The following is a 26,464-nucleotide window of genomic DNA, read 5'->3' as shown; positions in this document are numbered from 1 at the left end:
CCATGCCGCGCACAGATCAAAGCTTGCAATATTTCAACTTCTCCCTGCTCCTGTGCCTCCCCCCTGGCTTGCACCCGTTGGTCTGAGGGACGATGCGGGGAGGGAGGGGGTGGATCGGGCTCCTCGTCGGTGTCTACCGGACCCGGATCAAAGGGATTGTCGGCCCTCCTGTTGGAGGGTGCACAGGCAAGCGCAGCCAGTTTAGGGGGGTGGGGAGTTAGTGCAGTTGTTGACGATCCTGCACTCGGCTCAGAATGATTGCTCTGCTTTTTAGAGCCGACATTTTTACAGACAGTTCCTTTCATGCCCTTCATCTCTTTTAATGTCTCTAAAACGAGACGCCAGTCTCCACGGATGGCTTTAACCTCTTTTTCTTCCTTTTTTGATCCCAAAATAGTTTTTTGCCATAACGTCTCTCCGTAGTTTCGCCAGTCCGAGACTGAAAATACCATATGCAGGTCTTCAAAATGACCCCATCTTTGACCTAACTGTATCAACCTTATTACCTGCTTTGCGGGTATATCATGCCCTCTCTTAGAGAGGATTCCCGCAAGCAATGTGGCCGCAGCTTCTGTTTCCATAGCTGTGCCTAAGGGATGAGGAGCGACCTTACACCAGCGTCTACCCTGCTTTTGCCCAGGCAGCGCTTCCCTTAGCCGTAGTTTCCCACTCGCCCCTCCTCTCGCTGCTTACCGCAGTCTCAGAGAAATTAAAAAAGCCATAAACCATCCTCTGCTACCAGATGTGGGAGTGGGAGTCGGACCCCGAGTAACGATGAAATCTCAATGTGAGTATAGTCGTTCTCCTTTATTCATAAACACAACACTCCTTATATACTTATTCTAGCAGAGCACAAGCTAATAAAACAACTTACAATTGGTCCTACTGTACTGTCCATGCACCTTAAGTAGTTACAAGATTGGTTAAAAGATGTTAAGCATGAGAAGGGGGCTGGTACAATGGTCTTGATGTTTTAGGGACTTTCCAGCACTGAGTTCCGTACTTTTGTTATGCACTTCTTCTATCAACATACCAAGGTCAGTTTTAAGGAGGAATGCCAGGCCTAGTCACAAGTGTTAACCCTGGATTGTTCATTGCTATCAAATCACGTCCTCGGTTGTCGAGCCATCCTTCCACAACGCTTTTACAGTGCAATTGAAATTTTGCGTAGTTAATTTATTTAAAAAAATCTAGAAACATGGGATATACAAGAGGCCCCAAAAATTGTGCACACCTGGTTTAGATAGGAAAAGGCAGCAGAGTTTTGAGGATTATGGGAAATCATTTGTTAGCATGTTAATCTTACTATAACAGTTTGAGAACAAGAGGTCAGTATACATAACATAAATAAGAAGTCCTAATTTGGGTCTACAGCTGCTGATTACACTGAGTACAGTTTGAACTAAATGCAGCTTACTTAAATATAAGTACTGTTTAAATGACCTCTGCTTTCTAGAAGTTGCTTAGCCATACAACAACTATAAAATACTGAGGACCTGACCTCAGAGGAGGGCATGAAGCCCCACTGTTCTGGAGAAAACTGCCTACACAGGACTATTTACAGGATAAAAGGTGACCAAATACTGTGCATGCTCACTCTCTGTTCCTAGGCATGAGGCTTATTCTTTCTCTTTATAAGACTGTTTAAGCATGTCATGAAGCAGAGAATTTTAAACTGGGAGAAGCAGCTTGCAAAACCAAGAGCTTCTAAAAAGAGCTTGGAAAGCACATCCTACACCTGTAAAAATTATTAGTGTATAGTCTAGTCTTTGTGAGACAATGATCATTAGGAGAAAAATCTTTTTATTTTCTCTCTTCATTTGGGAAGTTAACAGCGTGGTTTGCACTGCCCTACACACACCGTAAGTGCAAGTACTGAGTCTTGTCTCTGTGAACATGTACTATGGAGGATCTTTTGTTCTGTTCTGCCAATGGCAGGAAAATGGGTCTCAGTTTAGTCTTAGAGGTAAATCGCAATTAGAACAACAAATCCTAACTGTATAACTTACCAGAAGTTTGTTTTAAACACTGTTCAACTGTCCAGAAGTGTTGGGAAAGTACAGATCCGAAACCAGACAGCACAACCTAGTGTCTTTCTTGATGTGAATCTACTCATGACAACCTTTTCTATTCAGCCACTCTCCTAAACTCATTAGGAACTTCTACGCAATTTCCAACACATTCTGCATTATGCAGATTTTAAAACATCACATACATGTCATCATTCATTAAAATCTGGAAGCCAGCAAAAGAAGCTATAGTGTTGGATGTTGGCCTCACGCAAGCAATCTGCGTTGCTTTGGGGTCGTCATTTTCAGCTTCTCCTGAAAAAGGGAAGGGATTTTCACGAGGCCCCTGTTTGTCACTGTTCTTGTCATCTTCTTGCTGGCTTTCTGCTTCAATAATGCACTCTGGCTCTTCATATTCTAGTTCAGTTTGCACCACCGCAGGATCAGTTTTGTCTATCCATTCCTAGGAAAATGAAAATGTTGATCTTGGCAGGGACTGAGACATCAATCAAAAGAAACCTGGCTGTTCAGACACTGGTTTCCCTTCAGTAACAGCATCTTTCCAGGATAAGCCACAACAGAGAAGATGAAAAGGAAGCAAAACAGACAAGTGAGACATAAGATAGCAGGACAGAAGAAAGGCAGTGTGTCAAGAAAGCAGACAGGATTCCGCAAGTATATACAACCTCCTAGTTACTATTGAAGCTGTATTAAATACATCTTCATATTTAATCAAGGCCTTTAGAAAACCTTGGATATGTAAGATAGCTGGTGGTCCCTCTTTGATAGAGTCATGCATTCTTTGACTCAAGCCTTGATGTAATTTGAATAAAGACTAAATTTACATGGATATTTGGAGAACATAGCTTTTCTGTATTAAAGCTTCAGTAATAATTTGCATTTATATATTTCTTCTCCAGTTTCAGTGTAAAGCTATCTTATGAATAGAAAGTTTTCAGTTTGTCATTGAAACTTTATTACTGCTCTTAGATGTTGTCATTGGGTTTGAAAAGATAAATATTTGACCTGTTTCTACTCAGACAAAACTTAGTAGTAATTAACATAAAGACAGCTCAATCGGTACAGAAAAATAAATCTCATATGTGATGTTATGGACTCAAGAAGCAGTAAGAAAACAAAAGCAGAAACTGTCATCTATTCATTTGACAGCCACTTTGTGTCTAAATGTTTAGGAACCATACAGCTCTGTGGCTGAGAGGGTGATGCTTTCTACTGTAACTGATATTTCAAAGGCATTGATGCCATCACTGGCTCAGCACTAAGTCTCACAGCATGTCACAAACGTAAAGGACAAGATCAAGTTGAAGTAAGTTCCCTAGGTCTCCTGTGCAGGAATGATATAAACACTAGAATGGCATCTGACTGGATATTGTGCCTCTGGACACCTTTAAATTCTTCACCAGCAATTTCCCTTTCTTTTTCTATAGCAAGTGTCTTTTGACAGTGCCAAAGAAACACTATGCTGATTGTATAAGCTCTGGTATTTGCTCTGTGGGTCCTCTTGGTGATGCCGTATGAGGGTGCTTTTCTCTTGGGTCAGTGTGCTTGCAGTAATGTTTATGCAGAGCAAGTATTAGTAGCTACTTTCAAAGTATTCTTGACTCTAGAGTTTACAGCCTTGATAGGAAGAGAAAGTTTACCTGGAAGTTTCCATTATGATCACTGAAAAGATCAGCAAATTTGTATTTTGGATCTGGTATAGCAGGCATGACTGACTTCTGAAGTCTGCAAAGAGGAAATGAAAATACAAATTGATGCTTTCTTATGGTGCAGTCATTCAGACAAAAATCTACTTCCACGCAGTTCTGTAGCCAGAAATGTATTTTACATGACAGTACTCTAGGCCTGATTTATTTTAAATGTGTTCTAGAGATGAAAAGCAGTTATAACAGTCTGATAATGCCATCAGACTAAGAGTGATTTTCCTGCTGGATATACAGCCAAGCCATCTGGACTCTATACCAACCTCCTGCTAGCCACCAAGTGCTATTCTGCTCCGTGGTGTAGTCAGAGCTTCACATTCCCTGGCTGCATTTCCCTGTGCAGGGAAGATGTTGCAGCAACCACCTGCACTGGCACACTTAGTGAACATAAATGTAAACTTGAAACATATAAGTATAGGAGAAACCACTCAATTTATGATCCAAAAAGAATATTAGAGTTCTATATACTTGCAGGTCTGAAAATACTGCACGTTATTTATTTCTTTATACACAAAAAAACCCCCAACCAAACCTCAAACTTGGGGAATTTGCAGGTTTGGCTTGTTTTTTGGTGGTTTGATTTTTTTAAAAAATCTAGATCCTAAATAAATACAGTCATTCAACTGCAAATCCAAATAATGATATAGTCTTATTAAAGTTGAATACACTCAAGCTTACTTCATCTTACTGCAAATAGACATTGAACCTGACAAAAGATGCAGAAAAGAATGTCCATTCAGAAGAAATAATCATAATTGTCTTCTTGGGGTTTAAGTAGATTTCTAAAGGAGAGAAGAAATTAAGAGTGGAGATAGATATTTTAGATAGAATTTTAATTTGAAATACTGTCTTGATATTGTAGAATTATTCTGATTTTGAAAATTAAAGAAGAATATTTGGAAGGTCAGGATCCATTATCCTTCAAATAGTTATTCATCTGCTAACTTCTGCATCTTCATTATGGCTTCATTTATCAGATAAGAATTTTGAGTGCTGAGACTTGAACCCGAATGACAGCTGTATTTTCATGACATGGTTATTTAGTAGTAACCAATAATATTATATTTACCTCTGCCATTTACATAGAAGAATCGAGAGGATAAGCATCAATAAAAGCACAGCCAGCAGACAACTTAAAACAATTACTGTGTTTGACTGAGATTTTATATCATCGGCACATGAATCTAGGAATAATCACAAAAAAAAATTGAAGAAATAAATTTTGCTTAAAGAGTGAGTATTGCTAATCATGCTAGAAAAATGACTTTTCTTTAAAGAAAAACAAACTAAAACAAAAAAACATGAAAGTTTTTAAGAACAAATAAGGCAAGTTCAATTGTTCAATTGAAACAGAAAAGAAAAGACATCCTTCCTCAAAATTTGCAACAAGAGAAAGATGTGCTTTCATTTATCAGAATTCACCTGGCATGTTACAAAGAATCTGGCTTACAGGCAAAGAGAAGAGACTTTATGAATGAATTGAGTATTTCTTCTCATCTTCATCACATTGCATTGACAGTGATATGGCAATTTTGTGTTAAGGCCTATATTACGTACTCAGAACCATCAAAGCTACAAGTGCCATTTTACATGGAGCCTGAATGTCTTATTTCCCAAGATAAAACAAACAAGCAACATCTCTTCATCTCAGTCAACAAAAAGCCAGCAAACCACAAATGCTGAAAGTAACTAGTGGCAGGATACCGTCTAACACATAGGTATATAACACTAGTGCACTTTTCAGCACTCCCAGTGTTTTTCCCGCGGCTTTTGTAATGGCACCTAAATACTTCAACCTGGACCCTCATCATGGTCTGTAGCTTCCTCAGAATGGGAGGAGGAGGAACAGGTGCTGATCTCTTCTCTCTGGCCACCTGTGATAGGAATCAAGGGGAATGGCAGGAAGATGTGCGAGAAGAGGTTTACATTGGATGTTAGGAAAAGGTTCTTCACTCAGAGGGTGGTGGAATGGGCTCCTCAGGGAAGCTGTCATGCCACCAAGCCTGACAATATTCACAAAGCACTTGGACAACACCCTCGGACATTTAGTGTGAAAGAGTCTATGATATTCTTGAGCACAACATTGTTCATGGCTTCCTCTGACATTATTTGGAGTCAATAATAACTAAAGTCCTGAAGTAAAGTGCTCATCCCAGTGCAGATTCTGTGCCGTTGTTACTTCTGATCCAGGGGCACCCAAAGTGACTGAACCATTAATCTGTTTCCTCTGGACTTTCCTTCCTCGTAGTTGCCTGCTGACAGTGTCTGGTCGAATGGTCCAGGTAGGGCTGTTAGGTGTTCGTCTCTCAGAGGTGCACAGGCAGACATTGCCCTCTGTTTTCCTAAGAGCATTTGCCAGCTGCAGCTGAGGACATGCTTGCAGGCTCATTATTTGCATCACGGAGGAGATTTCTCTTTAGGTCAGTACTGTTGCTACTACCAGTGCACAGCCTACATATACCCATGCTCCAGGATTTTACCCCAGCTTTGTGTATATAGTTATTCTTCAGGTGAGCTAATAGTCCAATGCATTCTACAGAACTCAGATCTGGGTGCACTGGACATCTGGGTGTCTCTTAGTCCTAATAAAGCCTAATAAAGGAGTTAAACATGGGCAATTAGACATCCACACAAACTTTCTTTGGTAACAGAAGATGGAGAACAATCGAAAAACAATAATTTGCTGCATGTTCCAGCCTCTGTTGCAGTTACCTCTTCCCTATTTGTACTTAGCCAATAATGAATGCAGTGCAGCTCTTACCTAATAATGTGCCATTCATCCAAAAGGTTTCTGCTGCCCAGTCACTGCTGTAAGGAACTACATTGCAGTAGGGTACTAGCCTCTTCAGTCTGACCCGTAAATAATAGCATTTCTCTGGATCAAAGCCTTGCTCTCCAACACTGCAACACTTCGCAATTCTGGACTGAAAAGGAAGGTGTATCATCATTAATCTTGCTTTTCAAGACAGTGCTTCAGAATTCTACACTCATTCATGATCACAGCTAGGACAAGCGTTAAGCCAACACAAAACCTCAGCACTGCATTTTCACTTTTCTGAGTTTCAAGGAATTCTACATCTTGACTGACTCTATACTGTTCATAGTCATTCCTCATTATCTAATGCTGAGTCAAAGGTCATAATTGTCATTACATAGCACACTATGTTACACTTGCACATTTACAATAGGCAAAGACACTTTGATCTACAAAATATTTACAAGTTATATTTGAGACTGGAAAGGTTTAAGGCAATGAAATCATATTTAGAAATAATTAACAGTTCACATTAGAATAAATAAAAATCATGTGTCATCTCTTTTCTTTCATTCAATTTATGCATTTTTCTCCTGTTTTCCTTTCTTTTTTTAATTTATATTTTGCTTTATGCCATTATCTTCTGAAACTCCTCTATTCTGAATGTATGACATTTCCTTTAGATTTTCCTCAGCTCTTTGGGTTGTGACTAGGTATAACTCAAAAAGTAAATGATTTCTGATGTGACAAGGATCCAATAGCCTAAAAATATAACCATTTTCTGCTACCAGCTATATTTGAAACTATTGGATGGGAGAACACTTTGAAAACAACTTCATATTGCATTCTACAGAAATGTTACTTCCAGTTCCTTCCAAAGCTGATTAAAAATATCACATCCAACTCACTTGCCAGTCTTTGTCAAATTTGCTTTTGTATTGAAGCTCAAGTGTCAAGCACTTCACAGCTCTGTTTGGTTTATTACAGGTGACAGTAACAGTGTCCTCTTTCCAGGTGAAGGTCACATTTTCTGGTGGATTGGGCTTTACTAATAAGAAGAGAAACAAATTATGTTGTAACTGCTTTAAAATAAGTATTTTGCAGGTAAAACTATTGCCATTCTTTCCTTGTCTTGATGTTTCTCCAAGTAGTAAGTGAAGAATGTTGCCTTTCTTCTTGGAGGATGTGCTTTTGTAGCTAACCTCCCTATTAAACATCAAAATGGAATTTGACACCATGACACTGTTCACCATTCGAGGTGCCACATTCAAAGGTAGGTACTGTGTTATGTCAGGAACCTATTGCCAGTACTTAAGAAAGGAATTCAGCCTCCTCATACTCCCTGTAATCAAGAGAAAAGAAGAGACTTCTTTATTGGAAAGAGACTGACAAATTCAGCACCATAAGCCCAACAAGACACCATTGTGCACTGCTGAAGACTATGTGGGATATGATGGGCATCTACAAAAAGCATTGGGTACCTACCTGGGCACAACTGAATTTAGGCCTCACTGTTTTCACATGGTCCAAAGAGTACGCAAAGGTTTAGTCTATGTACCTTGTTAGTCTTCAGTAGTGGGAAATAATGATGTGAAGAATGTTCCCTCCTTTCTCAATCCTTCTAGTTGCCTTTTTGTATTATGAAAATTCTGCCTTCTTAATTTAAAAACTTGAGTTTCATCCTTGGTATCTGTGCATTTTTACCTAACCCTTTCGTAATTTGTTTTACTATCAGTGAGTGTTTAATAGCCAAAATTTGAGGATCAGGCTGCATCTTTCAATAAATTACCTGATATTGATAAAATCTTGATATATAAATGTATTCTCAAAGTTAGATGCCTTGACAAGCTTTTGTTTAACTCCTTTTGCTAAAACAATATTAATAAATGCTAAAAATGTATTTGGAATATATATATTTTTTCAGATAATTCTGTGTTGGATCTGCATGATTTTTATCAGAAAAAAAACCCCCTTCACTTTAAAAGCTGCAACTATGTGAAATTCTGGAAGATTTTAATAAACTAATCCCACACTAGATGCAAAGTACATATTTGAAGGCAATAGGGTTTTAGTAAAATCAAGAAAATCATCTCTCTGCTAGTAGGAGGATGTCTCTTATGTTGTTAAACTGTACCACAGCCAATCAACTCATTTCTGTTGACATCCAGTGATGGTTTTATGGCAGCCTGTTTGAAAAGAAGTAGTTTGCTGCCTTGCATCCCATGGAAAATGACAAAAGAATAGAAATTTGAGAATATGAGAAAGGTCACACAGCCGTCACTAAGACAAGAAACTATGGACTCATTCATTCTCCTGAAATGAATACCAAGCACACTTGCTCTAGACTAAGCACATCCATGTAATTTAGCATTTTCGTTCCAATTTTGAAATTGTGTTTTGGGAAAAATCTGACTGTCCTATGTAATCGCAATGACAGCAAGGGACGAAAATCAGAATAAATAACTGTAGTTTGGTTTTGGCACATGCATTAATAACATTTTATATACCCATGTAACTGATTTCTTCTAAAACTAAAGACAACTACAAAATCAGTGAAAATGCGGAGACTACCAAAGTAGTTGTCATTATGCATACTTACTATAAAAATCAGATTTTAGTCTTTTAGAATAAAGCTCTTCACTTCCATTGCTGTTCCTGATGGAGATGGCAAGAGTGGGTCCTTCTGTGTCAAAAAGACATCCATAATTATAATCTTGATCCAATAAATAGGTGGGACATGGCTTCCAAATTTTGTGATTGCCTTCATCAAATCTGTAAGTCAAATAATAATGGTCAAGAGTACACTCCTACTAGCTAACACAAGATAATTCCTTCCTGTTACTGTTCCTTCCTCTTTATTTACTTCCTTCTTTTAATTATTTTTTCAAATGTTCCTACCAAGGAAGTCCTCAGGATTTCTTGAAGCAGCAAAGTTCATTGTGATGTGAGTGGACTGATTATTCAAACCTCTTTGATTTTCCAGCACTGAGTTTTGATGTCGTCAGAAAATATCAAGTTTCCTTCAGGTTATTGTCATTGTTTTTCAATAAGAGAATGACTTGATCAAGCACGTGTTTTTATGAACCTATTTCCAAGATTGGACTGCTAGAACTTCTTTCATATATACCACTCAAGGAAGAAAAAGGCCTATGACTGTTTTTGACCAAAAAAGTCGAATTTCTACTAATTATTAATCACATCAGTTAATAAGGAAAATAGATACACGTATGTGGAAAAACCACTGTTGGTAGTACAACTAGCATTAGCATTTAGCACCACAGCAGAGGAGGGACAAATCTTTCACATAAGGTCTATTGTGACCTACTATTCAGCAGACATAGATTTGTACGCTTCTATAGCAGGTTATGAATATAAACAGGTTTATTGCTGGATGGTTGACAAAAGTTGAAAGCATTTTTGGATACAGTTCACAAAAGACTCAAATGGATATAATCATTTCAGCTTCCCAAAGTAAATCCTTTAAGAAGGGAAGAACTGCCAATACTCACGTGTAAGAAAATGACACATTCTCATGGGGAAATAGTTTTCTTGCTGCCCATGTGATCTGCATCTTCTCATTATTGGAATTGATTATTGTGGTGTGGATGGCATCTTTTGAACCTACACAGGACATGGACAGAGAATGTGATTTCAGCATTGAGTATGAAAACTATTCCTTAACAACGGTAGCCATGAGTATTTCAAAAATACGTATGCAATAGTCTCAGATGCTCATAAAATAAGAAGTAAGAATGTCTAAAATGCAAGGAAACAGAGTAAAACAGCCTTGAGAGTTTGAAATCAGAATTTCAGAATAGGAAAATGAAAGCATACACAGCCACATTGGCCCATGTTCTCTGGGCCAAAAGGCATGGGCTGGTTCATGTGTATGTAATGCATAAGGCCTATACCTTGAGGCCAACTTTCCCCTGTGATATCTGCCAAGATTTTCCTGGTAAAGAAAATTATTTGGGAAATAATGCCCCATAGAGCCTTTGTGTAAACTGCCACATGCTTATGGTAAGAAACAAGGGACTAACACCACAAATCAAGACCGTAGGCATCCAGAGTAGATCAGCACAAGCAGGTGTGCTGCGTATTTGAGCTAGTGGTTCTGGCCAAGTTCACTTAACAGACAAAGATGAAGACTCCACACAGACATTATTTCCTCTCCTGACATTCTCCTTATTGTAGCTCTTGCTAGGGACACAGGTATTTTAATTCTGTGTCCATTAGGATTCCACAATCAGACACCGAAGACAAATCTGACATCGAATAACAGAGAAGTTAAGGAGGCAGGGGGATTAGAAATCCGTTTTATATCAAGGAAAAGGACAAATTATTTATTTTGCATACTGTAAGATGTGAAATCATATTTATATGAGGGAACAAAGAGGAAGAAAATCTATCCTGAGCATCAGCAAGAAACCACTTGAAGGTATAACTTGCAGGCTGCTGTCTTCAGAAATGAAGTGTCTACCACCAAAAACTTTTACAGGAATATTCCTGCCTAGCGGGAGAATAGAGGATTTTAGTTTTGGTTGCAGTCTGCATTTTGTACCACTCCAGACTTTTAAAGAGGTTTAAAGTGGAAACATTTTAAAACCTTTCTTATGAGCTTTTTGTCACATACAGTGATCTTGAATGTTCATGGGGATCAGACCTAACTATCCGCACAGTTGCTATCTTTTACTCACTATTCAACACTAAGAATATGAGAAAGGCATGTGGATTCAAGGAATTGTTTTGCTTATTTTCATGGCCAGGGAGGTGGTTGAGTCATCACCCCTGGAGGTGTTTAAAAGACAGGTGGATGAGGTGTTCAGGAGCATGGTTTAGTGGTTGATAGGAATGATTGGACTTGATGATCCGAGGGCTCTTTTCCACCCAAGTGATTCTGTGATGTCTGCGCTGCAGTTTTTCACAACTTCTGTGATTAGAGTTAGTCAAAGCATTTTTGAATAGATGTAACTGTGTTGCAACTTGTTGCTTAGTCAAAATCAGTGAAGAGACAGGAACAACAGAAATCCAAGAGGCACTGGACAGATGTAGATGCAGGTCCCTGCTATGTGACCCATGAGCTCTGGTAAAAAAGATTCTGCTCTTACTGAAGAGAAGGACTTAAAACTAATCTTCTATCTCCTAACTAATGCCTGTATTGTTTTCTCAAACTGAAAAATATAATTTGTTTTTAAGAATGGGGAACTCGGTACTATTACACTGAAGCAAAAATAGAACTTCAAAACTTCAAAATCCAGAAGAAAAAAAAAAAGGCATTTTTCCAGCCAATTCTACCTCTGTTACAAGAGACTACCTAGCCCTTGTTTCGTAACTCCTCAAGCCATTTGTAAATCCTCTTAGCAAGTCTAAGACGTGCTCTTGTCTGTAACTAAAGACACTATGATGCCTAAGTGCCTAACAGCGGATTCTTGGTCTACAATTGCAGTAACACATTTTCATTTTTATGGACTAAATTCTATCACGGTTGTACTGTGCAGTATCTAGTGTTTTGCTTATTGTAATTGAAATCCATATCACTAGTTGGACTTAGATGTACTATAAATATAATTCAACATATATTTAATGCATATTTAAGCATATATATACATTATCCATCTTTAAATAAAATTAAAATAATAAAAAAAAAAAGAAATATTAGTAAATGGACCATACTGAACTGTCCTGAAATGAGTATAGAATGAAGACTTTTCAGTTCTCTTTATAAGCAATAAAATATGTACTTAGCACTTTTTGATAATTAGTCTGATTGAGGGTATTTTCACTTTGAGAAAGAACTGCTAATGTCTATGCTTCATTTATGAAAATAAATCCAGGAAGAGTAATTACTTTCTTAATCACATATTTTCAAGGACAATTAATTTCAAAATTAAGTTACAATACTTCTTCTATGTGCAAAACAATTTGGCACAACAGCAAAATCCTGTTTGTAGGGCATGTTATTAAATAAATTTTTGAGTCAAAGATGAATGAAATTGTTCAATTTAATCTCAGAAGATGACAACATTTCTGCAAAGAGCTGCACACACACATTTTCCTGTGCTTGACAAAAAGTTTTCAAATATCTATGTGCTAAGCAGAGAGGCATGCAGTCTTGCTGGTAGTACATAACAAAGAGTAGGTATCTGAAAGTCCTACCTCAGGCATAGACAACTAAACCAGGCTCTGTCAGGACCCTTAATATGTGAAGGGCACCAGCTGAAGTCCCTCACTTAGACTTGGGAGCCTGAGCAATCCCACTTGAAAATACAGCAGTGTTTTTTTCCATCGTGTAGAGTGAGCTCAACAACCAGCATTTGTCTCATTACTCTCCGGCTTTGAGGTTGCAGCATTTGGCCCAAGAAGTGAAAGGTCTGCTTGCATTGATTTCTAGTCTTAGGCAAATTGTGTGGGTTCAGTTTTTACACGAGCCTGGCCTCAAGTTGCTCAGTATTATAGAGCTACTAGTATCTGAAACCTGAAGAAAGCTTTAAAGCAAGGAGATAACTTTACTGTTAAAAAGTAGGTGTTTTCAGATGCCAAATGATCAGTTAACATTTTTGGGGATCGTGTAGAATTTGCCACAAAAAATGGCTTTAATCACTTTGAGATGTTCAGTCAATTTCATCACAAGGACTGTACAGGAACGGAAAAAAAGGAAGGAAGAGGAGAAAGGGAGTTTTTAACGTAAGTATGTAACACCATTTAAAGAAGGTACGAAAGGAGGGGAAAAGCTTGCTTTAAGCACCTCCAAGAATGAAATACTGCAATACTATTAGTTTTATCCCTCCAAGTTCAGAGTAGTAAAATAATGTTCTCTAAGGTCGCTTCCAACCCAAACCATTCTTTGATTCTGTGATTCTATGCTTAGTCTTTCTGAATGAATTTTCTATTACTGGAGAGTGTAAAAACTTTTTTAAAAATAAAATTATGTTTATAGAAAAATTGGTGGAATTACCACAGTTAGCACCAGTGCATTACTTTAGAGAGAGCACAGAGAATTTGCTCATGCAGATATTTCTGGATACACCTAGCAAAATCCATGGTGCCAATATTTAGATTGAATTTGTCTGCCAAATAAGTGATGTGTACTTGAGAAGTTCCTCGAACTTATTACAATGTGTTCCACAACCCTGATGCTGACAACAGAGAAATAAAAGCATAAAGTAGAGAAAACCCACCCTTCCATCTCCATACAGACTAACTCTTGAAATCCTTTTTCAGGGTGTCACATTTTCCCTCAATTCTAGTGTAAAAAAGACACCAGCATCAAAACCCTGAATCCCATAAAGTTCCTTTAGCTGGGTGTTCGATGTCATCAAACTCACAGTGAGTGAATCAAGGCATGAGTGGCTCTAGAGATGGATAATAAGGAAACCAGAGGGACCATACAAGATTTCCACACACTAAAGACTTGACACTAAGTAAAACCTGAGCGTCTGATCTGAGTAGCACATTTGGAAGGCAACAGAACCCACCAGATACCTAGGACAGAAAAGGCTTTATAAATCTTTTATTTTTAAAGACTGTACTTCTAGAGCTCTAGTGAGATCAGCTTTCTACTGTTTTCTAATTTCAAGACTTATGCAGCCTTTTTGCATGTGATATAAGTTACATTTTGTAAGTGTTCCGTAAAATTTTTGTCTACCTTTTCAAATTATAGCATGTTGTGTAATTCACATTTCAACATGAAAAGATGAATAGTCTAGGTTATATTTTTAAAATTCAAATTAAATTGACATCAAATCCTCTGAGGATACACACCGGTTATCTGAAACATTGTAGTTCCTTGTTCTTTCTAATGTTTTTTCCTTTGCTTTTAACTGAAAAGGTGTTTAGTTTCCTTTTTCTTTTTTTACTTTTTTTTTTTTTGATGAAGTACCTATACTGCTAGAGGCAGAATCATTCATATCTTTTGTTAATGGAAAGACTTAGAGAGAAAGAAAATAGAAGGGACCATTTCCTCTCCCGTTCTTTATGATGGAATTTTTATTAGTCTTCCTGAACACCGTAGATCTTTCTCAGCTAATGTGCCATCTCTTCTACAGTAACTGTAACTATTTAAAGCATTCTTCTCTTAGTGATCCTAGAGATAACAGACCAAAGTAACACATTTATCATTATTCTTTGTATTATGATGATGGGTAGATGGAAAGGTTGAAGATGGCCTTCTGGTCTAGCTAGGTATGCAATATATTGCAGTGCTGCAGGACACATTCTGGTACTCTGGAGCATATACTCAGAGAAAATTATCCTAGTCCACAAATTTGGTAAAACCAGACACGGACTGGTAGGGATTCACAAAGGAGGCTAATCTCACAGGTGCTGCTGGGTACCTAGTTCTTCTCAGGAGAGAGAAGTGTGGAAAATCCCACTATGTCGTGTAGAGAAAAGTACTTTTACAGGGGGGAAAAAAAGAAATTTCCTTGAGCAATAAGTTATGCAAACACAACCATAAGCAAGATTATGAGCAAGTACATTCCACCTCCAAGCCACTTTTCAAAGTTTGTTTTTGAGAAAACAATACTATTAAAGAGGAACATTGTAAAAAGGCTGAATGTGGTGGAACAGATCAAAAAAGAGAAAAAGGAGAGGCAGAATGTCAAACTGCAAAGATAACAGAATGGAACATGCATGTACTGGAACAGTTGCAACCTCATTGAAACATAACAAAGAAGAAAAACCACTTTTGATTTCCTTACACTGATGGAACTTGATAAGTAACCACGTGTTGAACTTCCACATATTGCAGTACACTGTGTAGAAATGACTGCAAAGCGAGACACAGATATGAGCCTACAGTCTTTAGTTGGCCTTACTACTACTCATTTATAAGAACAGTTTAATTTCATTAATTGGAACACATGTGGATGAAAGAGCAACTCCTTGAGTACAAGATTGCTGAATTAAATGCACAACGTAGAGACTGAATTGAAAATCTTTTTTGAAGAAAGTGATAGTTTTTATAGACATTTTGAGGCAAGGCATAATTCTTATAACCCATCAAATTGAGTGCTTTTTTGCAGAAGATAGCCAGACATTGTTAGGCATCACCACACTATGCATCAAAGAAGCACCACAACCAATTTTCAACTTCTGTTCTACAAAGTTGTCTCATCAGTATGGCATGCTTAAAGAATCGAATGTTTATCTCTTTAGCAGAAGACACAATCTTTACAAATTCTGCCTTCATTTTTAGTCAGAAAACTTTCATAGAAATCTGTTATTATTATCATCATTATTGTTTTGTTATTTTTTTTAAGAATCCACTTTCATCTCTGCTGGATATCAATTTCTGTATGATTGATTCTTTTCACCCAAAAAAAACCACCTGAATATGGTAACACATAAGGTAAACTACACACAGAAATATTATGCATTAATTATCAATTTCTTAAATAAATATCTGTGGATTTGAACTTACCAGTAGACTGAGACTGAGAAGCCACCAGGTTGCCCAATGTGAAGATCACTGAACATGCTTCAAAGATGAGTCGCATGGTGGTTGGAATGACACAACAGACTGCGAAGAGATGAGAAATCGTAATTTCTGGACTTTACTCTTTGATCATTTTATACCAGAACTGGAGGAAACTGGAGGAAATGACTAAAGGAAATAAAAAAATAACACATCTCTAGCTATAAACAAATCAGAAGTGCGGGACTTTGGAATGCACACCTTCTTAATTATTTGTTTAAAACAAATAATCAGTTTTTGAGAATATGAATATCTCTCTTGTCAGTACTTGGTTTTGTAATTTCACGGTATTATCAGGGGTGATCATAGCCCTGATCCAAATGAGGACCAGGTAGGTGTGCACAGCTATGACCACATCATGTCAGAGTTGAAGATACTGATCTCAAAGTGCCCAGTGACCCAAGAAAGAGAGGTACGAACAGTCTGCCTCCTCACTTACAAAGCAGAAGCTGCTCCTGCTAGCAGACGTTTATACTGCCACTTCACATACCTTGTGCTCCTCAGCTGGCTTGAACAACTTCTGTCCCCAAATTACAGGCAGAAGTTGTGGCCTCTTTTGTGACAGAAAAAGCTGAGCTACCAGGGGTAGGGAAGCTATTACAAGAAAAGCAAAACTAGAATGGATTTCTTCCTGTGTTACATGGACATCTATGCTACTACAGCTTCCAATTATCCATATACACAACATTATATAAATCTGTAATATGCCTATGTCTTATATATCAATACGCTTAAAATTATACATGGAAAGTGGAAAATTTAAGTGTTTTACTTTAGATTAAACATATTTTAGAAACAACAGAATGCAAAATATGATAATTATCACAATTATCATGTTTAAAGAGACCTGTTATCTGTAGATCTGCAATAAACTGGACTTCAGCTATGTCCATATAGTAGTACAGCAAACGGTAGTGATGAAGCAGAGAGGTGAAGCAGTTGGTGCTGTGGACTCCAGAGCCACACATTGTGCATGCTGCCAGGGGAGTGGGGGGAAAAGGAGTTTTCCCTAGCACCAGTCCAGCCCCATCGGCTGAATGTCTTTTAGTAGTCAAAACCTGCCAGATGTTCTCCTGGAGTTCATTTTCTGGACTAGGTTCACCCAAAAGGAACCCAGTGCTCTACTGTGTGAACAAAATCATGAGGATGATTGAGAGATTCATTTCATAAGCACAGTCCTAAACTGAACTGAAAAAGCAGCATAGCCCCAGTCTGCCACCCTTCTCCAGCAAGAATGCAGGAACACAGACCTGAGTGACAGAGCACTCTCTTCTCTAGGCTTGCTGGCTGCTCCTTTCATATTCTGGTAAAAGTTTACTGCTTACTTTTCCAGGGACACGTGAAACAGGCAAGTACATCAACTTGTGGGAAATTGTTGAGATTAAACGTATTTTAGAATTTTGTTGTACTTACAACAAAAATAGAATTTTGTTGTACTTACAACAACAAATCTAGTTTCTACCCTCATTAAGAATCACATAAAATAAGCTACTCCATAAAACCAACAGGTAAAAATATAAATGGTTGACCTCCATTCCTATCTTTGTTTCCTAGCTGTTCTTAAGTTTTCTCTCTGCTTGCATCAGAAAAAGCACAGGAACCTTCCTTTCACACAGGGGCATGCTTGGGCAGATGAATGATTCAGTCGTGCTGCAGGCAAAGTGGCCTGGGCACATAGACCATAAAGCCTTCAAGAGACCCCATCCCCTAGACAACTTGCTGCTTCAGATTTCTCAAGTACAGAGAGTGGAAGTTTTCTGATTATAGTGATACTACCTAGGGGGCTGGATTGTAGCTGGGAATACACTCTGGACTTCTTCCATGATTTCTGTTTAGGCTTTTTTTCTCAGAGCCTTCCCTAACATGTTCACTGTCCTTTTTAACCAAACAGTACTGTTTGTGAGATGATACCCTTATCAGCTTCGTCATGTCAGCAAAGTCTCCAGCCAGGTGATGTGGCACCACTTTTGACCCAGCTATTCACCTTTCTTGGGTTGACTATCATACCTATGACATGTCCTAGGAAGACCTTTTCAAATCCCAATGACTCTTTGAAAACCCAGCATGACTGCTGGACACACAAGCAGTACCCTGTTAACTCTCTAGTCCCTGCTTTGATCAGGTTCCTCCAGGGATGCATTAATTCCTGGAACTAAAATAACAAGTAGCACAGAACTGAAATACTAAACTAGGTCGTAAGTGATAGTTAATGGAAAGCTGAAATCACTCATGGTTTCCACAGTCAGCATTGCAGAAGCCAGTGTGACATATAAATGAAGGCAGAGAGCCAAAATTCTTTTGTTCTCCAGGACAGGACAACTCCCACATGTCTTCATTTGAGTTAGAGCACATTTTCCTTCCAGAACACAAGTCTTGCCTCCTCTGGAGTGTGATAGACACATTTGTCCCTGTCTGCTTTTTATACAGGTAGAACACACTGGACCATAGACTTCTTAAGACGGGTCATTCATTAGGGGAAAGGGATGTGGAGGACCATATGCAAAGAAAGGCAAATAATTGTGCTGATTCTGAGACACTGCATCTAAAATAAGGTCTAATTTTCAAGTGATGACAATGCATTTTCGCTGATTGTTTCCTCCTACTAGGTATTTTCATACCTTAAGTAACTGTCCCTCCTACCAGCTTCTACTTCCTTTTAAGATACTGAGGGCCTCTTGAATTACACCTTTTAGTGCTTCTGAAACTGAAACCTAGGGCTGAGCTCCTCAGGAATTAAAAACAACAGCAACTGGGTCAAATAAACTGCTTGCTTAAAGCTGATGCACTGTCAAGCTATTTTTGCTGCTGCTAAGAGAAACGTCAGATTTGGCATTAGAGGGATGTAGGGCCTGGGCATCTCCCTCCTATCCTCCTTGCAGGCAGGCACTGGCCCAACAAGTGGGCCAGTCTTGCCTTAGGTTCCGCTTTCTGGAAGGCAGTTCTGATTACTTGGTTCGATTTTTTTCAGATGTGGATGATCTCAGACCATGAACTGAAATGCTTCCTGCGAGCCACAGGATTTATTCTCCCCTAAGTCTTTCTCTGCCTGCCTGTAGGAGTGTAATTGATTAACTTGCCTGCATTTCCTGGGTCATTGCTCCCATGTGGACAAGGACAGAGCATTTTCACAGTGTATCCCCTCTTCAGAACTCATATATAGTGTTGCGTTGGCTTGTTTGGCCTAAGAAAACAAGATACATCCTAGTATTGCAACTTCACATAAAAGGGAAAGCAAAGAGAGAAAGTGAGTTGAAAACTAGCAGCCAGGGCTTGTGATTTTGACTGCCAGTAGAGGCAACTCTTATCAGGATATCCAGAGAACAAAGACAATCCAAGTGAAGCAAGTAAATCAAAAGAAGCCCTTTTGATTTAATTTTGCACTTTGGATCAAACCACACAAACAGCCCTTGGTCCTCTGCCAACTCCCCCACCCATGACAGCAGCTCTCAGAGGTGGCTTCACTTGCCAGCTGGAACCTTCAGCACCTTTACTGGCTTCCTTCAGCTTCCTTTCTCTCTTTTTACTCCTCTTCTTATTATTGGGTTAATGCAAAAATAATTGCCTATTTGTTGTCATAAAATGTGATGCTTATTTTAGATTAAAATTTTATTTAACTGTATTCATGTAATATACGATTTTAAAGCACAAAATTCACTTTACTTTTTTATGCTAATGTTTTGTTTTCACTGTTTATTCTTTTTAATATTATGCTGTCAAAATAAAGATGGGAAAAAAGCAAAATTGGGCAACTTTTCTTGTATGAGTTGAAAAGGGGATGTAAAGCAGCAGAAACTGTTAGCAATATCAACCTAACATTTGGCCAGGGTACCATCAATGAATGTACATCTCAACATTAATTCCAAAAATTTCATAAAGGAAACAAGAGCTTTGAAAATGAATCCTTCTGCAATAGACAACAACCAACTGAGGATCATTACTGAAGGAGAACCATACAAAACAATTCAAGAGCAACAAACAAAGCTGGTGAAGGGGCTGGAGAACAGGCCTTATGAGGAACGGCTGAGAGAGCTGGGGTTGTTTAGCCTGGAGAAGAGGAGGCTGAGGGGAGACCTCATTGCTCTCTACAACTACCTGAAAGGAGGTTGGAGAGAGGAGGGTGATGGCCTCTTCTCCCAAGTGACAGGGGACAGGACAAGAGGGAATGGCCTCAAGCTCCACCAGGGGAGATTTAGGCTGGACATTAGGAAAACATTTTTCACAGAAAGGGTCATTGGGCACTGGCAGAGGCTGCCCAGGGAGGTGGTTGAGTGCCCTTCCCTGGAGGTGTTTAAGGCACGGGTGGACGAGGTGCTAAGGGGCATGGTTTAGTGTTTGATACGTATGGTTGGACTCGATGATCCGGTGGGTCTCTTCCAACCTGGTTATTCTATGAGTCTATGATTCTATGAAGAGGTTGCAGAAGAATTAAATGTTGGCCATTCAAAAGTTGTTCAACATTTGCACCATATTGGAAAATGAAAAAAACCTTGACAATTGGGTGCTACTTGAGCTGAATGAAAATAAAAAGGAAAATCACCATTACAAAGTCTGCTCTGCACTTATTTTGCCTAACAAAAATGATCCATTTCTTGATCACTTTGTGGCATGTGATGAAAAATGGATTCTATTTAACAATTGACAGTGTTCTAAACAGTGGCTGGATCAAGGTGAATCATGAAAACTCTCTCCCAAGCCAATGCTGCATCAAAAGATGATTATGCTCACTTTTGGTGGTTGGCAAGCTTCCACAACAGCTTCTTGAATCCTGGCAAAACCCAAGTGTACACTGTCCTGGGCAACTGGTTGTGTTTGATCCTGCTTGAGTACATGGATTGGACTAAATGATTTAGAGAGGTGCCTTCCAACCTCAGACATTCTCTGATGTGATAACACAAGTAATACCACACCGCCACTTTGCATTTACACATCTGAAGCACTAGAATTCTTATACCTCCCTATCCCTTATTTCCCAAGGGTGTGTAGAGTTAGAAAAGAGAGAGAAGAGCAACCAGAAGCAGGGACAAAATATTTAAAAGGTAAAAATGGAATAGTGTTTTGCTACCTAGGGGAAAAATAAAAAATTATAAAAAAAGACTAAGTTGATAATTGATAAATGTCTCAAGGTTCGTGAATAATGAAATTGTAACTAAGGAGTGACTGTCTTTTCTAACAACATGGGCTTTCCTGACTTCATAAATTAAGTTAGGAGGCAGCAAGATTAGAACAAACCTTAAATAACACTATTTCTGAAAATATCTAGTGAAATGTGTTCCATAGTGAGCAAATTTCAGCTTGGGAACTGATATTTTATTTTCCATAGGCCTAGGAATGCTGATATGGCCAACACCAGTAAGCAAGAAATAAGAGACAGCAGACAGTAGATGAAAGAGGAAAGAGAGAAAAACATCACTTGTCTATTCACAAGGAATAGAACTCGACATGATCCAAGAAAGCATGTTCTTGCACCTGAAATTTTAATCAGTATGGATAAGAAAGAGGAAAAAATTGTAGAAAGTGGGACCTAGTCATGGATTTTAGTACCAGTTTATGACCAAGGGATCCGACTTCTTAGGTATGATAAACCAGGCAATTTCATCCCATAAATCCTGCACAGACAATGTGGGCATATTCAATGTCTAAAACTCAACATTCACATTTTTCTTTCTCTGGATGAGTCTGCAACAATTACATCCAAGCAGTGAGTATGGAGAGTCAAAATAAAATGTGACTCCCTTAAATAGGCAGGCTGATCTCTGTTGCAGGAATTTACCCTGAAGTAGGAAAGTAGAGATTATTATAGATGAAGCAATGATTAATTTGTGTGTGTGTGCAAGAACATTGCCTTTCTAGCTTTAAAGCGCAAGTAAGCTTAATTACAGATCCCATACATGACATTGCACGTCTGCTTTTATCTCTAAAGAGCACTGAAAGTTTCATGCTGCTTTGTACTTGTTTGCATGATATGATTAAAATCTGCTCAACAATAGTTATTTTCTGAACTTACTGGAAACTTCGAGCTTTCATTCATTCTCAGGCATTTAAGGTTAGTCCAGATGATAAGGTCAAACCAAATGATCCTTGTGGTCCTTTCCAACCTGGTGTTCTATGGTTCTGTGATTGCTTGTTAGCTAGTAGCTACAATAAGTAGGCATTCAAAACTGTGAACTCACCAAAAATACTGCAGTGAGCAGTATGTAAAATCCTAATCTGCAGTCATTTGACCAGTGCTGTTCTCATTCAGCACTGTCCTAAACCTGCCTGGTACTCGACTGCCACCAGTGACTGTATGAATGCAAGGGAAGAGGAACATTAAATCAGACTACAAATGTACTGTATCAATAGGTAAAGCTGTCTCAGATAAAATTATTTCCGAAGGTCATTATTAGAGCTGCAACATCAAGAATCCCAAAGTCAGAATGAAGAGTGATATATAAACTAAACACTTTTTTACACCCCTTTGGTCTTCATACAACTTAACCACAGAGAGATGAGTCCAGACAGCAAAAAGAAGTTGCTTTTTGAATGGATCACACATATGGATCAAGATGGAGTCTTTTATGTGTAGGATCCTGCTTGATGTACTAAAGAATAAGGAAGTTATATGCTGAATGAATATGGGTGCTGCATACGTCCTGATAAAGATAGTTACATGCTGTGCAGGGCATTTGTTTATGCAATTGAAGTTCTTCACTTTGATAAGGTCTGGGACTGATTTAACAGCTCTCACATAAGGAGGTGAGTCATCTTCCCTGGAGGTGTTTAAGGGAAGGGTGGACGAGGCACTAAGGGGCATGGTTTAGTGTTTGATAGGATTGGTTGGACTCGATGATCCGGTGGGTCTTTTCCAACCTGGTGATTCTACGATTCTTTGATTCTATGAAATTTCAAGTCCTTACCTAAGAGAATAAACAAGCTTGGCCGTTACAAAAAAACCCAAAACAGTATCAGCAGAAACAGTTCAGTGTCAGCAAGCAAAAAAAAATCAGTCCTCAAAGAATAGACTAGACTAGACTAATTTTGGTTGGAAGGGAGCTACAATGATCATCTAGTCCAACTGCTTGACCACTTCAGGGCTGATCAAAAGTTAGAGGACATTGTTAAGGGCATCTTCAACATACCTCTTAAACACTGACAGACTTCCAGGTTCAACCACCTCACTAGGAAGCCTGCTCTTGTGTTTGAATACCTTCTTTGTAAACAAATTTTTCCAAATGTCAAGCCTGAACCTCCCTAGAAAAAATAAAAAGAAAAAGAAATATTTCAGCTGAAGTTAAGCATCTTTTAAAAAAAACTTAGACATGAGCAAGTACTTGACATAACACAAATATTACGAATGAACGGTTCAAATTTTAAAGTACTGAAATATTATAAGTAAAACAAAACACTTTTAATGTGTAGTACACAATTAGTATATTAGGAAGCATTACTTGTTTCATATAGTAAAAGTAATTTCATTATTCCTGTCAATAGTGCGTGTTTAATTTTTTGATATATCGCTTATTTAAATTTCATCCTTGCCACGTGTATCCTTAAAAACACTTGTAATAGGTACTACGTTTTTATTCTTAGTATTATGTTTTTCTTTTATGAGGAAGAGAAAAATAAATTCAGAGATGCAACTTCTCTTTTTGGGGCAACCTGGATTTTTGGAGTGCTCTCATCAAATAGACACCTGACAGTCAGGTACATTTCTCTTCTCTTTCTTTTTCCTTTCTACTTCTATTAAGATCATGTGCGGGGTCCTTAAATTACAAGTCAAAATACTGCCTTAATTCCACATCTAAACTGAAAAATGGCAAAGCAAATTTACTACATGATCTATAAAACAATCTACAGAAGGTGGAGTAGTTGCATACAAGTGCATTTGTGATGATCTTTTGACTACATAATCCTTATGATTATATGAAGTTAAGATCCGTAAGGTTTTAATAATATGCATTAATAATAATAAATAATAAGACTATGTAATTATGTAATTACAGCATAGCAATTGCAGGCTAAAAATAATTTATATGACTTTCAGTCGCACTTCTTTGAAGAAATCCATTTCTTCCGTCTCCCATCATTGATTAATTTTGAAATTTCCAATCCTCTAGCACATTTCTTTCCAAAATACCCAGGACAGCTTCCCTTGCTCTCTCCTGGTAAAGGCAGAGCCCTTGTCATCCTGGAACAATTTTGCATTACAGGCAAGAGTCTTTATTCTTGTTTGCTAAAAGGGTAAAGAAATAGAGTAATGCAACTTGAATTTGCACTCAACACACCTATATGGGACAAAGGTTTGACTTATTAAAAAATACATAAGAAATAATAGGTAGGAAATTATGATAGATTGTACAGGAGAGGAAACGTAAATAATTATTTGTATAATTTGAAGAAAAAAAATGTTTTGCTAGAGTTAGTGTATCTTCTCTGTCTGTACCTTTCCCACATTAAAAAAAAAACAAAACACAAAAACAACCAAAAGAAATCAGAGGAGAAAATAAGCATCCCCAAGCCAGGAAGCAGTGTTCCACCAATAAAAAGAAGGAGCAAGTAATGGAGTCAATAACAAATCAGTAATCTTATCTATCTCCTTTATCCCTGAGTCCTCACCTGATGCATGCAGTGAGCAGGAGACCATGCCAGGAACACATCAGGATATTATTTCAGCTTTCAGGGTTTGAACTGTTTGGGAACACAGCAAACAAAACTTGCAAGGCAAAGTGGTGAAACACCCCTTAGAAATCATAGTATGAATTAAAAGGACCTGAGAGTCTAACAACAGTTTCAAGACTGTTTCACAGTTACTCACTGGCAGAGGCTATACTTCTGAGATCCTGGACTGACTTTCAAATCATGAGAAGAAATACCATTGTTTCTGAAAATGAGCTTTTATGCTTTCCACATGAGGACACTGTGCGTTGACCTATCTGTTGGAGAAATTTGTAACTATCACTGTAATCATTTCAGCTTCTGGAGCTCATAATGGTATTTTGTTCTCATTTAGCCAGCTACGTGAAAATTAACTTTAATGGAAGGTAAGCTGTTAGCAAGGATAAGACAGGGAAAGAATAAGATTTGGTCTAGAGTTTCTTCTGGTTTTATACAGAATGATCATCCCTAAGAGTGCTCTGTGAGGGATGAGCCTGGTTGGAAAGCAGGCAAGTGGGTTGACAGCTGAGAGGATTTTGCCTCCAGCATGCACAGATGGTTGTTAGGGCACAAAGAAGATGGGAATGAGACAGGCATCAGGCAAGCCCTGATTTTCATTCTGGTGTTCTTATAAGGTGTTGCAGGCTCCCATGTGGACTCATGAGTCCCAAATGCCTGGGAAACTCCATGAAATGTACCCTGGAATTTCCAGCCAGCTTCCCTCCCCCTCCTCCCTCCACTGCTGAAGACATTGATGGGGAGGAGATAAGGACATAGTGTAAGAGCTTTTCCGGAGAAGCATCTGCACATTGGAGATACTGAAACTAAGATAAGAACATTGAGAATTATTTTTTCCATACTACTTCTAACTTCTTATGAATGTGGTAGTTTTCAAGTGTTATGACAAAATGCAGTTGTTGGATTTTTCTGCTATTGAGTGCCAAATTTGATGTTCTGAGTCAAATTAGGTTAATAAAATACATCTGTTTTGTTGTTTACCATCATTTTTCCTTAGAAAAGGCCAAGTGACAAATGGTTTCTGCTGCATCTTCTGTGACTGCAGTGGTGCAAGCTACAGCAATAGCAAAACCAGTGCTTAAAACCTTCCAGACAGAAGTTCATTACAAGAAATTAGGCTCAGATTACAATATGCACTGACTTACCTAGAAAAAAAGAAACCCCATCAGATTTCACTTGTTGTTGATATAAAATGCTGCTGGTGTTTCAGCAGCTCAGCAGTGGACAACATGTTGAAACAGGCTAAATACTTGCTACACTTACTGTTTGTGCTCAACTGTTAGCAGCAAACTTTTGTGGTATATGAGAAAAAAAATAATTAATTAACAAAAAAAAAAAACAGCTGATCTATGTGAACTAATTCTAGACTGAGTAGTCAGTAATCTCAGGATGAACAAAGATGACTGCAGATTCTTATCTTCGAGAACTTTTTAATCCTTCTTTCAGGTATTTGTTTTGAAAGATGCAGGTACCGCACTCATCAGACAGTTTATTGCATGACTTTTTATCTTTTTTTAGATAAGATTACCTCTTCACAAGAACAAGTTATCCAAAAATTACAGCATACTAAGAATTTCATTTTTCTGAAACTACTGAGCAAAGACTTCCAGAAACATAAGATTTTATTTTCAGAAGTGGAACTGATCTCTGTTCATACTTCCTTTTTGAGAATTTATATTTGCTTTCTCAAAACACTACATTTTTTTTCAATGACGAGTTTGACTGAGGAGTAATATTTTTAATCACTAACGTGTAAATTCAATCATGGAAAGATCTTCAAAGCTGGTGCTTGGAATCAAGCTCTGTGGAATAGGGATGCACTGAACAGTTCATTCTAGTTTTCATAATA

The 26,464-nt window shown here is 38.2% G+C and overlaps 1 protein-coding gene across 2 annotated transcripts; it reads right to left on the bottom strand.

Moving 5' to 3' along the window:
• Positions 1-1,245: 1,245 nt before the first annotated feature.
• CRLF2 (cytokine receptor like factor 2) lies at positions 1,246-25,872 on the bottom strand. 2 transcript variants are annotated; one of them, XM_069849970.1, is made up of 9 exons: positions 25,761-25,872; positions 15,910-16,008; positions 9,998-10,109; positions 9,088-9,260; positions 7,397-7,536; positions 6,495-6,657; positions 4,803-4,917; positions 3,671-3,755; positions 1,246-2,472 (listed from the first exon to the last, which is right to left on the bottom strand). In XM_069849970.1, exons 2-9 carry the CDS (start codon positions 15,983-15,985, stop codon positions 2,200-2,202), a joined length of 1,137 nt encoding a protein of 378 aa, XP_069706071.1. In that variant the 5' UTR covers positions 15,986-16,008; positions 25,761-25,872; the 3' UTR covers positions 1,246-2,199. The 2 variants fall into 2 exon arrangements, with proteins under 2 accessions (XP_069706071.1, XP_069706070.1); XM_069849969.1 differs by lacking the exon at positions 25,761-25,872 and adding an exon at positions 24,559-24,614.
• Between the last annotated feature and the right edge of the window lie 592 nt (positions 25,873-26,464).

This window comes from Phaenicophaeus curvirostris, chromosome 1 (assembly GCF_032191515.1).
Source record: "Phaenicophaeus curvirostris isolate KB17595 chromosome 1, BPBGC_Pcur_1.0, whole genome shotgun sequence".
NCBI lineage: Eukaryota > Metazoa > Chordata > Aves > Cuculiformes > Cuculidae > Phaenicophaeus > Phaenicophaeus curvirostris.
The sequence above is the reverse complement of the archived record's forward strand: the minus strand, read 5'-3'. Positions and strand labels throughout refer to the sequence as shown.